This window comes from Nuphar pumila, chromosome 10 (assembly GCF_984573655.1).
Source record: "Nuphar pumila chromosome 10, dmNupPumi1.hap1.1, whole genome shotgun sequence".
NCBI lineage: Eukaryota > Viridiplantae > Streptophyta > Magnoliopsida > Nymphaeales > Nymphaeaceae > Nuphar > Nuphar pumila.
The window spans coordinates 79,821,451-79,836,753 of record NC_143258.1 but is presented as its reverse complement, the minus strand read 5'-3'; the positions used below and the strand labels follow the sequence as shown (position 1 = coordinate 79,836,753).

General features: G+C 36.8%; 1 protein-coding gene across 1 annotated transcript; it reads left to right on the top strand.

Annotated features, from left to right (window-relative positions):
- Positions 1 to 5,313: 5,313 nt before the first annotated feature.
- On the top strand, positions 5,314 to 15,295 carry LOC149826975 (uncharacterized). Its single transcript, XM_090020188.1, has 4 exons — positions 5,314 to 6,179; positions 8,444 to 8,546; positions 13,076 to 13,275; positions 14,912 to 15,295. Exons 1-4 carry the CDS (start codon positions 5,389 to 5,391, stop codon positions 15,171 to 15,173), a joined length of 1,356 nt encoding a protein of 451 aa, XP_089876314.1. The 5' UTR covers positions 5,314 to 5,388; the 3' UTR covers positions 15,174 to 15,295.
- The last annotated feature ends 8 nt before the right edge of the window (positions 15,296 to 15,303 follow it).

Here is a 15,303-nt window from a genome sequence, read left to right as displayed (position 1 = left end):
TCTGACAACCTTTTTATCAATTGGGTCATACAATCTGTAGCCAAATTCTTCATGCCCATAGCCAAGAAATATGCACTGCTTTGCTTTTTGATCAAGCTTGGACTTCTCATCTTTTGAAATATGAACAAAAGCTTTATAGTCGAATACTCTCAAATGATTATAGAAGACTTTCTTCCTTGTCCAAACTTTCTCTGGAACATCCCCATTCAACGTATTAGAAGAAGACAAATTGATAAGATCAACTATTGTCCTCGTTGCCTCACCCCAAAAAGATCTTGGCAATTTAAAATGTGACAACAAACATCTGACTCTCTTAAGAATGGTGCAATTCATTCTCTCTACAACCCCATTCTGTTGAGGTATCTTTTTTACTGTCTTTTCGTGTCTGCTGGTGCAATACTAATCAAATGGACTAATATATTCACCACCATTATTCGAGCGAACACATTTCAACTGTCTACCAGTTTCTCTTTCAACCATGGCTTGAAAATGCTTAAATACATTTAGAACTTGATATTTAGTTTTTAGTGCATAAACTCACAGTTTTATAGAGTGATCATCAATAAAGGTAACAAAATATAGTGCACCACCAAGTGTCTTAACCATTAAAGGACCACATACATCAGAATGTACCAAATCTAGAACATGAGATTTTCTAGATGCAATGTTTCTACGAAATGATACTCTATTTTGTTTACCATGAAAACAATGAACACATGTTTTCAAAGATGTACCTTTTATTCCTGCTAGAAGCTCTTTCTTGAACAAAACTTGTAGTCCTTTCTCACTCATATGTCCGAGCCTTCTATGCCATAGATCGGTGGATGAGTCATTCTCCACAACATTCACAACACCCTTGCAAATCTTTGTTTGTATAGTTTAAAGAGAGCAAGTCTTTTTTCCTTTTGCTAATACCAAAATCTTTAGATAACTTCCACCTTCCATCAGTAGCGAGCAAGAGATGAATTCTCCAAGATCTATCAGAGGACAGAGTCAGATAAACAAGGATGATATTGATTCTGCTGTATATTAGTTGTTTCAGAAAATGATGATTAAAATGATGTCTGAGCAAGCTGAAGCCAGTTTCAGAAAGGTTCCCGTCGAGAAGAAGGCACCTATCACCTTCTCCATGAACACCACTGCCACCAACAAGAAAAGTCTTGTTAACTCTCCACAAAATATCCCATTGGACATCGCCTTCCGATCCTCCCGGTCTCAAATCAGAGAGTTCTCCAGAACTCCCCTCAGATGCTCTCCTCTTATCCTCCTCCTCCAAATTCCAGCAGCCTTTATTAAAGCTCCAAGGTAAGCTTTTTCCTTCTCTTTTTTTTTATTTAAATTTTTTGTGAATTTCCATTAAATACACCATTATCGTCCTCTTTTGTTGGATCTTCTTTGTTCTTTTTCATTCAAGAACCATGTTCATGATTCAAGAAGGTGATCTACTGAGTATTTGATGTTTTTTACATATTTTTGGTCCATTAATAACGCTTAGAATAGATTTATTTCATGAATGTCAAAAAAAAAAATGAGATTCGACCCCTCTATGGGTCGAATCCCTCTTTTAATGGCTAAATCAAGTTCTTGTTCATGCTTCCCTGATTTTTAATTTTTATTTCATCATGCATATTTTCATTATTTTATACATTTAATCATGATTCATAGCCTTAGTTACACGTTTTATTAATTTTGTCATGCTTAATTAGATTTTTTTTTGTTCTAGGGTTTTAGATTTTACAGTCTTCAATTATGGCTGTCTGTTTATGCTATTATTTTACCTGCTTATATTCGTTGTTTAAATTTGAATTTTTTATGGTATAATCATGCATCTTTCTACATTTTTCAGTAAAAGATCAATTTTTTTTGAGTTCTATAACTCTGTTTTCAAAAATCAAAGTTGAAACCTATTTTTTGCACTGTCAAAATGCTGTACAGAATCAGGTACTACTTACCAGAGTCATATCTCCCTCACCAAAGATCGTATTTTAGATCCGTAAAAAATGACATCCTCGTCTGCGTGTCTAGTTTAATTTATGAATTTTTTATAATTTTATACGATCGTTTATTATTTTATTTTTATCCGACATCAGAACATGTGTTTCTTGAATTGACAGGTCCTGTTCGGACCCTGGGTCATCTTGCCAGAATGATATCTCCCTCACCGAAGATCATATTTCTGATCTATAAAAAGTGATTGATCCGTCTGTGTATCTAGTTTCTATGGTGTAATTTTGAAAATTTTTTAAACCTCATTTTTTATTTTCTTGAAACTCGAAATTAGAGTTTGTATTTCTTGAATCGTTAAGCATGATTAAAATCCTGGGTCATCTTGCCAGAACGATTTTTCCCTCACAAGAGATTGTATTTCTGATTCGTAAATAGGGTTTTTCTCGTCATTATATTTAGTTTATCTCTGAAAAAAATTATGAATTTTGATGATTGTTTGCTATTTTTTCTTAAACCTGAAACCGGGTCTATCTTTCTTGTATCGTTATGCATGGGCCAAAATCAAGTGCAATTTTCCAGAGTTGTATCTCCCTAACCGAAGATAATATTCTCAATCTGTAAAAAGGGTTATTTTCATTGATCTATCTAGTTTCTTTCTATTAAATTTCATAAATATTTATTTTTGTTTGATATGTCTTTCTGGTCTGACACCATGACAGGTGTGGAATAATAGATAAAATAATATATTTTTCCTTTTTTTATTTAAAATTTATTGCTTAAATAATCATAAAAAAATGTTTTTCAGTTGCATACTATTTTTAGGGTCATTAGCAGTGTTCATGTCGATTTTTGTGATTTTTGGAAGTCATTTGATGTGTTATTTAGTTATTTCATAAAAAATTGGATGCCCGCAGAGTTCTGATTTAGTTGAAACACTGGCAAAAATCAATCTTTTCTCATTATTTCATCTTTTTCATGAGAATCTTTATATTTTTAGGGTTTGATCATGTTCATAATCATATCAGGGTGCTCTTCATCCGATTTGGCATAGTTTTGAATCCGTTTGGTCTTCAGATTCAACATATTTTAAAATATTTTCTGAAAAACCGTGTTTTGCAAATAATATCAATTTTCAACAATATTTTGGTTATTTTTCTCTCAATTTTGAATTTTGAAGTTTGAATTTGTTTACTTTTATTATTCATTTAGTCATGCATCATCCATTTTGTTATTTAAAGATTTCATTTTACAGAAGCATGAAAAAATGACTTATATCCAAATAAATTTTCCAATTTTCAGATATTGTTGGATAAATTTTGAAAAGCCTATATATTTCTACTAACATGTTTGCTAATTTTGCAGGAAAGCTCAAGATTAGATTTTCTTTTATTTTTCTTTTTTTGTTTTCTTTATTTTATTTCAATTATTGATGTAAATTATAATTATAATATTGGAATAAGAACATTTCCCTTCCTATTTAGCTTAGGATGCATTTGCATATAGTTTATTTTTTATATTAAATTACCATGGTTGATGATTCATATCCATACTTCAAATTCTACAATGGTCAATACGAATGACACGTGCACCTGCTTTTAAGGAGTTGATAAACTCAGTAGAATTCGTATTTATGACCATAATCATAATACGAATAAAACTCAGATTTATCATCTTATTTTAAGTTACATACAACCTACATTCTTAGGCTATCTTAAAAAATCATTGCATATTTTTAAAAGTTTTTCAAAACCTTTTCAAAACCCTTCCTTTAGGATTTGATGGGATATATTCAAAGCATATTAGTGGCCATAGTCAGGGATATGTAGCGAATTTATTTCGTTCAAATTCTATAAGGCACATAAAATCCCTTTATTTCATACAAATTCAATTTCTGAAAGGGGATTCCTCAAAGTTTTTTGAATTTTCTTCTTCCAAATATGATTTTATAAAACCACATTTCATTCTTCATATAAGTTGGTCAGCATCACCTTCTGAGTCTTTTTTCTCAAAATCGATTTTTTCAAAATCTTCAGTTTTTAAGAAATTTTCAAATATTTTCTATGTCCAATTCACAATTTTCCCAAGTTCTCCTTTCTTCAAAAGTGTTTTTCAAGTCTGGCTTACGATTTTCAAGATATTTCTCTCTAAGTATTTCTAAGATATTCGAAGCATACATCATGTTTTCAATCTGCATTTTTCAAAGTTCATAGCACCTACTTGCTTCTTTGTGCATTTAGGAAATAGGATAACGATTTAGACAGTTGAGCAAAGCAAAACACATGATTGATCGTTGGTTCGATTATCCCTGGTTATGGCGCCAAGAACGATTGAACCTCGTATCGACATATGAGTTTCATTCTACAAAATTTTCTAGCATTTTAAAATAGAGGCGAGTTATTTTCAAAACTTTTTTAAAAGGTCAGTTTGACTTGCAAAAGTAAAATTTTGCAATGATAACATGATCCAACGCTAAACTTAAGATTTTATTTATAATATCTGTTTGGTACTAAGTACTTGTTTAATTACAATCCTGTCATTTTCATTTGTTTCATCATGTTTTTTGAATGATTTACAAATGATATATAAATGGTTTGTTTTTTCATAAATAATTTTCACAATTATAACCTGATCCAATGTTATTTAACTCCTGCATGAAAAATATCATTTTTGCTATTTAAAATTTTAAAAATTAAATTTTCATTAAATTTTTTGAGTTAAGATTTTGGGGCGTTACAATATAGGTGGCCATGTCTTCAACCCAAAGTTTTTCATTGTAGGGATGTGAGTCGATTAAGTGACCCGGTTCTCGATGATGGTTCCTTAGTGATAAAAAGAAATAATAGCCAAAAATCTAGTGTTAATTGCATTACAAATTTAAGCTCAGTTGGGAGCCGATGTTGGAGAGAAGATGATTGGGGTGATGGAAATGACGATGAAAATGGGAAATGAAGCAGGAGTTATCAAGGGCTTAGTCGAAAATGATCCATGTTCACTTCCATTTCTACTCCCAACACCAACCTCATCTTCCGAAACAGTATTAATTATGCCCTTATTAAATGCCACCTCCCCTATCTATCAGGCTCTCAAATATAACCTTAGTAAATTGAGAGAGGATCATGTGAGAGGTATCGTGAGCCGTTCATTTTAAACCATTCCGATGCTGTCCATCCGGAATACGAATGACATGGGAAAAAAGAGTGGGTCCATCCAAGTGATGGGCAGGGCAACCATTCGTAATTGGATGCCGTCCTGATCCCATCTCTCTGCTGAGTTGAGGGACAATTTGGTACTTGTGCCCGAAGTCCAAGTCGAGCGCCTTGTTGTTACGATTTGGTACCCGCTCTTTTTTTTCCGTTTCCCACGAAATCCAGAGATCGAAGGTCGATGCCACAGCCACATGTAGACCGACCAACTTCCTGACTCTCTCTCTCTCTCTCTCTCATGGATGTTTCTACGAGGATCGTCTTCTTTAGAATCGCCACTTCCTCCTCTTCTTTTTCTTCCTACCTCTTTCTCTCTGCCAGTCTCATCAGAAATCCCCAATTCGTACATTCTTCTCGGAGAAGCTGTCCGCTTTCTTGCCCTAGGTTCCCTCTCTCCCAATCGACTCCTTCTGGGAAACCACCCAGAAATCCCAATTCTAGGCCCAACGATTCCGATGAATTCGTTGCGCCCACCATCAACAAAAGCTTCTCTACTTCCCCGTCATTGATTTCTGTGCCAAGTTTCATTAGTGGCCCTCGATTCTTCAGTGATTCTTCAATGGCATCGGCGGCCACTGCTGCCATGGCCTATCGATCGTCCGTATCATTTCCAATCCCCAACCGGCTCCCCTGGTCCTCGAATCCCATGAATCTGCCTTTTCTGCACCTCGGCGGAGCTCCCAACTCCTCTGCGTCGGGCGTGCATGAGAGCTATCATGTTTGGCATCGAGAATTCGAGATCAAACGCGCGGATCGGCCGTTTGGCCTTGCTGTGGTGTTGCTCGGATGGCTCGGTGCCGAACGAAAGCATTTGAAGAAGTATGCAGAGTGGTATGCTTCTCGGGGGATCCAGCCCATCACCCTCGTCGTTCCTGTCAAAGACTTGTTCGGCTTTGATATCGGTTCGAGGATTGAGCAGCGGTTGAAGGCGTTGAGCGATGAACTGGTGGTCTGGTTGTCGGAGAGGGTAGATCATGGGAAGGAAAGGCGGTTGCTGGTTCATACCTTTAGCAACACCGGCTGGTTCTCGTATGTACATAATCACTTCCCTTTCTTTCTTTTTTTCATAACGAATTGTAGCTTAACCATGGATGAGTGCTCCTCGTTTCTCCATCAAAAGATAGCATGTCCGCAATGTGATTGATTGTTTTGATTCTTGTCTTGATGCTTTAGTAATTCCTTTTTTGACGGATGATGTTTTTTTGCATTTGGTGGAATTATATAATTTTCCCATTTATCCTGAGCATAAGCGGAAAATTCTCTTTGGTGCTTGGTCAGATGACGTGAATCAGTAATGCCCATTGTTTATTGCTGCTCTCTGTCTAGCAGTCTTGTTTGACAGTTCTTCTCGTCACATTTGGACACCGCTTATAATATGTGTATAGTGTTTGATTATTATACAAAACGTAATTGTGGAGAGTTGGCATTAAACCAATGGGTTGTATAATGCTTAAAAGATCACCCATTTTATTGAACTAACAGGAGATCGAAGTGTGTGATATGGCCAAATACATGGTGAAAGTCTTCTCTGATAACTACGATGTCACACTATATATTCATATTGAGCTTCTACAGAAGGAGATTTTTTACATAACGGAGGCGAGGATGGTCTAACAAACATGCCCTTTCATGACAATAGACCCGTAGAAATTTCTTTATAGGTTCATATTTTGATTGTTACATATACCTACATATGGAGAATCCACATTAGGCTAATGAGTTCTCATGCTCAACAAATCATTTGTCTTTACAAATTAATAAAGGATTTAGTGTGTGATATCAATAACAGTGTTCTCTGGAAAGTATGATACTCCACCCGCTATTCATATTGAATTTCTGTAGAAGTATGTGGCAAGCTTTTTTTACTTTAACGCTAATGCAAAGAAAATAACCACAAAAAACGTAAAAAAGTAAAGTAACATATTACTGTAGTCAACAAGTGATCATACTAATATAGATAATTTAGAACTCATTACTATAATGCAATATTTTTATGGAAAGGAATTCTATAAATTTAAAGTCCACGACTAATAGACTAAGGGTGGATAAAATAATTCTTAAGGCAAACTGGGCAAGGGATGGATAATAATGTTGAGCGCTATCATGTATTGTATATTTATGTCTTCTTTGAATTTAAATTGCAGATGGAAGCAAACATATCTTGTACATGGCACAGTTCTTGATCAATTTGTCAAACTTGTATTTGTTGATTGAACATTCATGAAATACACAAACATGATGGATTTGCACAAGTCGTGTGCTCTTAGAATCACTAAGTGCATTAGGCTTATATAGTTTTGTGGGGTAATTCTATATGCAAAAACCTTGTCTCACATTTCTTAAAAGGAATATAACACAGGCCATATTTTATTTAGAACAAAGGGTCCTAATAATGAAACATGATTCCTAGTTTTAACTCAGTTTTTTTCACTATTTAAGCTCAAGGAGATTAAAATGATAGAGCACCTTGAGTGAAAACGCCAAGGCTTCCATTTCTAGAGCACTGGTGGAGTGACAGCACCTTGCAGTTCATAAAGTAAACCCTTGGCCTGCTCAGACAGTACGTGGCTTTAGGGCCTTTTAACTCCAAGAAATTTGTTTGACAAAATACTTAGTGTTAGTTCTTGTTATTGATCAGGGAGTTAGAATCTTAGTTCTTAAGTTTTCTGTAGATGGCAATTACTTTGGATATACTTTTGGACAATGTTTCTCCAATTATTTTGTCTCTTCCACTTGAGTTTTGTTGGTGACAAGGAACCCTTGCTGAAGCGAGGAAAACCACAGGTGGGGCCCCACTCTTCCAGTTGAGTTTTGTGTGGAATATTAGACTTTAGGGGAACCATTGTATTTCTCTACCAGTGCCTAAATGAAAATGATATTATGTATACTTTATGGACAATGTTTCTTTAATTATCACTATTGGAGTATGTGATCGTGTTGAACAATGATTGAACAACTGATTTAGACATTATGGATTACAAACCTCCTATGAGGAAAGAATGCATAATGACTGTTGTGATCTGCTTGTGATTTTGTCAAGGTATAAGTCCTTAGAATGAAAATCCTGGATAGAAGGGCCACTCATTATCCCTTCATTTTTGTCTCTTAGTCTATCTGCACATCTTAAGATTGAATATGACCAGCTAGTTAATCCTATGTGCATGTGTGCCTGTTCAACTAAATCGTGGCTGACATGAAATTGGATAAATCACCATATTTATTTTGTGACAACATCCAGTGACATTTAATTGCATGGTGCATAATGGAGAAAAAACTGTTTGTGCTTCCTGTAGTTATGGCGTCATATTGGAGAACTTTCAGTCCAAGGGCAGCCTGATTGAGAAGATAAAAGGATGTGTTGTTGACTCTGCTCCAGAACCAGAACTGGACCCGCTGGTACAGAATCCATGAACACAAATGAGTTTCTTTTGAGATTCATTTATCTGAAAAGTTTGTGTGTTGCATTATTTTTAGTTTTAGTTTCACCTTTTTAAGCAGACCAAAAGAAATGTGGAATTCATCTACTCTGTTTCTACTTATACAAAAGGCATTTGATAAAAAAAGAACTAGAAGACATTTAAGATAAAGTGGAGTTTAAGGGACTATCTGCTGAGATTATTTCACGTTTTAAGAGCTTGTAATTTATTAATTTATTTGAAAATAATTATGCCTTCCGAGGGAAAGTTTCACTTCTGATAGCATGATGGATTTGAAGGGTTGCTCTTGTAGATTCTATCAAGTACATTGTTTTCCTTATGGATAAATTTTCCATTTGCAATTTGATTGCAGGCTGTTAATTATTTGACCTTGTTGGAGAAAGTGGTTCTACAAATTATTTGAAGTAGGAATAATTTTATGGTTGTTGCTACTGAACATATCTAGTTTATGATTGTTCAGTTGTGGTTTACTCATGGTTTCCTATAGGCTGGTGTGTGCTTACCAGAAGCGTTTTGCTACATGGGGAAGATTGATTCCCTGAAAGCTATGTCACATGGGTGCGGGTGCGGGGGTGCAGCACTTTAAAAAACCTTGGGTGCGGGGGTGCGGCAGGGCAAAAATGTAAAAAATTATATTATATTATATATATAATTTTGAAGTTTTAACCATTAACATTGTCATAATTTAACAGTTAACATTGTCATAATATCATTCATCATGCATGAAATATATCAACCTAAATATCAATCAAATAAGTAAAGCAATTATATAAATCAACCTAAATATCAATCAAATAAGTAAAGCAAAAAAGAACTAAATTACATACCAAAAGAGGTGTCGCAACAGGACCATGAATAATTACATAAATGACGATGAAGTACTGGATCTTAATAATTTTCTTCTTCATCATCAAATGCATCATTAGAAGAAATACTGGGCTTAGCTAAATCCATGTTTGTCATGTTGAAATCATGCTCTCCCTCGAAGTCACACTCTTCTGGGTTTACATCCCCAAATTTGGATGTTCCTTGTCTGCGTTACAAACCCAATTTGAAAATATTAAATACAATACAAGTATATTTAAATGAAAAAATTAAGAAATAATCAAATAACTAAGAGAGCAAATTGTTTCCTGTATTCATCATTGGTTCGTGAAAGTAGTCGAAGATTTGAATGAACATATACTAAATTCGCACGCTTGCTGGGGAGTTTGTTTTTCTTTATGTTATGAATTTGAGAATATGTGCTCCAATTTCTTTCATAACAAGATAAACTAGCAGGCTGCGATAACAATCTTAATGCAAGACGTTGGAGAAGAGGTGTTTCTGATCCAAATGTTGACCACCATGTGATAGGGTCTATATTATCCTTCTTTCTCGCGAATAATGTCGGTCCATATAATCTCAAAGATGAAAATTTTTCAAACTCTTGTGTGACTTGATTTAGAAGATATGCTTCTGGAAAAAGTCTTATCATACACATATTTCTATGTCTTGATAGCTCTGGGTCTAAATTTGGAGGGACACGACTAATACCACCTGCCCGTCACTTATTTGCATAATATTTTGGATTAAGAGAATGCGCCATGCAATGCAAATGAGTGTTGCTCTTATCCCATCTTCTGACTAAAATTGAATGAATATGGTTAAATTTTTTTGAATCATATTATCTCACATTTCATAAACTCTGTGAAGCATGGACTCATCCTTGTCAACTTCTCTTAACATTTCCCAAATAGGTTGCGTAAATTGAATGAAGTATACAACTTTGTCTCAAAACTCATTATCAACAATGAATTTCTTAATTTCTTGAGTCTTGATATCATTATCAGCACGATAAAATATCCAATTTTAATCAGTCACTATGCTAGACAAAACATTCTTCACTTTTTTAATCCTCTTCACCATCACAATGATGGTCACAAAGCGTGTTTCAGTGACCTTCAACAATTTTAGGTCAGAATGCCTATTAAATATAGCATTAGAACGATGGTGGTTAACAACAAAATTTCTAATGCTTTTGACATTTCTTTCTAAATCTTCAATCCATAAATATAAAGCATATGCTTGTGTTTTTTTTTCTTCTTTAGGGTTGCAGATGCTCTTTTGGGCTAGATTTAAGCTGTGTGCTACACAGAGAGTCCAAAAAATATGAGGGTACTCACTCTCCAAACTCAACACTGCACTTTTAAAAACTTGAGCGCTGTCTATAATGATTTGTACCACTTTCAGATCACCCACTTCTTTTATGATTTCTATAAACAATCTCTTCAAATACTCTGCATTTTTATATTCCCCAGATGCATCAACTGCTTTTAAGAATATTGGGTCACTAAGCGAACAAGCAATGCAATTGATCAGTGGACGCCTTTGAATATCTGTCCATCCATCAGAAACAATAAAAACTCCATTTTTGCTCCCATGAATATTTTTTAATCTCCAGCAACCTCTCAATATTTGCCCTCTCTTCTGCAAGAAGTGTGGTTTGTAGTTTTTCTGAGCTTGGATAGTCACTCAAATTACAATTTGCCAAAGATGTTACTAAATCCTTCAAATAAGGATTTCTAGCCGCATTAAATGGGAGTGAACTAGAATAAAAATACCTCCCTACTTTTCTATCCATATCCTCCCTTCCATATGTATTGAATGCTGCATGTATCGTTCATCTACTTCCTACATTGACTTTTTTTTTCCAGCATCTTCTTGGTGGCTTCCAAATGACACACTAATTGCACAAAAATCACTCATTGTCTTTCTCTTCTCATATTCTTCTTGTATTTTCTTGTATTGTCTTCGCATTGCCTCATCAACTTTTCCGCATCCTGAATTGCCATGTTCTGGTATCTTTAACAAATGTGCCTTCACTCTTGTGTAAGACCCAACAAAATCCCTTTCACAGAGCTTGCATCAAAATCTATTGTTTCCACCACCTCCTTCTCTAGTTTTTGCAAGTTTATCTACATGTACCCATAGTGGCCCCATATCATCACTCCCACTACAACTATCAACAAAACTAGCAGTAGAACTCATATGTGGAGATGATGATGACGCAATTCCTTTATCTTTATCCATCATTTTTATTATGAAAAAAAAATTATATTAAAATCAATTATGCAGACAATCAAGATTTATAATATCGACTCCAGCTCCCGGCTCCCCTGCCGAAAGTAGAGAGGCCCCTTCCCTGAAATCAGAGAGAGCAGGGTGGGGGGCTCAGCCCCTCCCTTGAAATTAGAGGGAGCAGGGAATGGGGCTCGACCCCTCCCCTATCGAAAACAGGGAGGGGCTCAACCCCTCCCCTGAAATCAGAGGGAGCAGGGTGGGGCGCTCGGCCCCTCCCCTGCCGAAAACAGGGTGGGGCTCGACCCCTCCCCTGAAATCAGAGGGAGCAGGGAGGGGGGCTCGGCCCCTCCCCTGCCGACCCAACAAGAGAGCGAGAGGGAGCAGGGGGGCTCGGCCACTCCCCTGCCGACCCAACAAGAGAGCGAGAGGAAGCATGGGGGGATCGACCCCTCCCCTGTCGACCCAACAAGAGAGCAGGGGGGGGGTCCACCCCTCCCTTGCCGACCCAACAAGAGAGTGAGAGGGTACCTGCGATGAGGGAGAGCAGGAGGTGGCGCCAGGCTCCCCTGCGAGACGTCGGGAGGAGAGGAAGCGAGTGAGAGAGCGGAGCTGCGCGGGAGAGGAGAGGATTAGGACAAATTTTTTTTCCCTAATCCTCTTTCACAACCCCTTTTGATCGGGCAATATTTTTTTTTTAACGTTCGAAAATTGGACGAAAATAACCTTGGGTGCGTTGACCGCACCCAAGGCCGTGTTGACCACACCGGCTGCCGCACCCGCATGCGCATCTGCTTCGCATCACGTCGATGCAGGTGCAACACTTGCTTTGCTGAGTCCCTGTGACTTAGCCTGAAAGTGCACTTCAGAAGCAGGAAAGTGGAAACTCTTCATTTCTCCTGAATAAGGGGAAGCTTTCGGAAACCTTTCTTCCAAAACATAGAAACCCGCTTCTTCCCTCACTTTGCAAAATGATTTTCTCTCGCTTCCCTAGCGTTTTGCTCTCAGTTCTTGTTGCCTCCCACTTTCTTCCACCTCACTTCCTACATTTTTCGTGTTAAAAGGTAATAAGTTTTTATAACAAGCTTTTGTGTTTATTCTATATAGCTTTTTACTTGTTTTCATGTTATTTCTGATTCACTTCCTCTCCCATTTCATATTGCTTCCTATATGTTTCCTTTTTCTTTTCATTGCTCATGTGCTTCCATAATCCCTTCACAACGTATATGCTTCCCATTTCATACTACTTTTTATCACTCACTTCCCGGATTCTGCTTCATGCATCGTGTCTCATCTCCATTTCATTTCCTGGTAACTATAGGGTGGTCACTAAAGCATGAGAGTACTTGCATTCTGGATTTTGGTGTTTTGTTTTGCATAGGTTGCCACATCTTAGGTGTGTCTGCTGATTCCTTTTTAGCTTGGCAGGTCTGGGCATCTGGATTTTCTACTGCGTTATTGAAAAAGCGTAGCAGTTTCACACAAACACCTAAGTCCAGTTCAGAAAGTACACCACATTATAGTGCAGTCAGGTTGCAAGAAAGTGAGACTTCAGTTGCTGAAATTGTGCTCTTGGCAGCTCTTGAGAAGTTGTTCTCAGTTTTCTTGAAGCTCCCTGCTGTAAAACAGTAAGTTGATATGATATTTTTCTTCGTTTTGTTCAGAGGTGATTCCTTAAATGTTTTGGCTCCTTGACATGCCATAGAACAAACTGTGAACAGTCCGCTATGAATTTTCACATTATGGACTTTCTGATAGTAATATTAAAGAGTTGCGATCAGAGCTCTCAACTGAATTTTCTATTTTCTAATAGGTAGAGTGTCTCAAAATATGAGACTGAAAATCATGTAACATTCAATTGCATGAGCAAACAAATGTACAGGACACATTTCTATGAAAGATCACATAAAATTAATCTTCTTGATACCATATTATGTGTGGTTTAGAATACAAAAATATCCGTGTCTTGCTCTCTATGCATAGACATGCTTGCCCATGTACACACAACCTAGTAATCTGAAATCCTTAACACTATCCTTTTGGTTCTTGGTAATATAATATTTTTTCCCCCATGTGTTTCCGTATACATCTGTTGTATGAATTTCCTTAGTATGGCTAAAGCAAAAATTCATATAGCTACCTGGTAATCTGAGTTCTTAACACTATCGTTTTGGTTATTGATAATATTTTTTCCCTTTGTGTTTCCATATAAATCTGTTGTATGCATTTTCTTAGTATGGCTAAAGCAAAAACTTCATACAGTTAGTTCCCTGGTTTCAAGCTGTTCATGTAAGAACCTTCATTGTACTTTGGTTTTTAGACCTCTACCAACTTTGGTGCTTTTTGCTCAACTCTATCAATTGATCTAATCCTCTTCTGCTTGAAGGGGTCTTGGTTTCTTCTTTGCTAAGCATTCTTCATTGCTCCAAACGCATGGCTTTTAAAAAAGTAGTGTATCAGTTTGTAGGTTTGACAAGATTTTTGTTTTGTTTTGTTTTGGAAGGCAATCTCAGAAATGCAGTCTGGTGAGGGCCTCTATTACTTTTAGGTGTTCTTCACTAGAAAAAATGATTGCCTGACTTCTCTACTCGAGAAATAAAGCCCCCCCTCATAACCTGCTTCAACATGTAAAGTTGTGTCAATTTCTTCTCAAAACTTTGTGAATGTTTTTGTTCACTCTCAGAGCACCTGAGATTTTGTAGGCGTCAAAGGATGATGATAAAATATTATTACTGGTTGTCATCCTCTTGGAACTCGTACCAGATAACACCTCAATTACCTTAGCTAAATCAAACAGCCTGCTGTCATAGCAGGCCCCTAGATTGGTCCAGCTGGAATTATCTAGGGATTCTTCTACCAATTTCGGATGTTGTCATTGACCTCTCCATTAATGCCTCTAAAGAGGGATGGTAATGTTGGAATTGAGGAATGACTAAGCCTTGCACATTTGGCGGAGAGGCTTCTGAAGAGCAGGAAGCACATGAGATGGATATGATAAAGTAAAAAAGGATTCAACTGGCTCCAATTCCCGTGCTTGTCACTTGGGGGAAACCTGCGGGTTGTGGGATCTTGTGTAGTATGTTTGCATACGTATCACGTACAGGACCCATGGTAAAGTTCTTACTGAATCCTTTAACGACCCGGACATGATTTGGATAAAAGCTGTATATGGTTCTGGTTGCTGTCGTAGCGTGTAGGGATTTGAATTAATAATTTTGAGGAAACGCTGTATAAACCCAGGACTACTACTATTCTTTTTTGCAGGAAATTGAATAGGATAATCTCCAGACTCTCGTACAACCAACCGGCTTGTCCACAGCTCTACTTGTACAGTGGTGCTGACAGAGTGGTCCCTTCCCAGTCGATTGAGCGTTTTATGGATCTGCAGAAGACATTGGGAAGGGTGGTGATGTCTCATGACTTCGTATCTTCCCCTCATGTTGACCACCTTAGGACCTTCCCGGACATCTACTCTGCCCAGCTTCAGGGTTTCTTAGATGAGTGCGTTGCTGTTGAGCAGAAGTGAACACTACATCTTGAGGCTCAGAATTTTGTATGTTTCTATTTTTCATTATTTAATTTTCTTCCTATTGATTTTTTTTGTCATCGAATTCTTTTGGGAGCGAATTTCATGATTCCAACATTTGTCAAGTTCA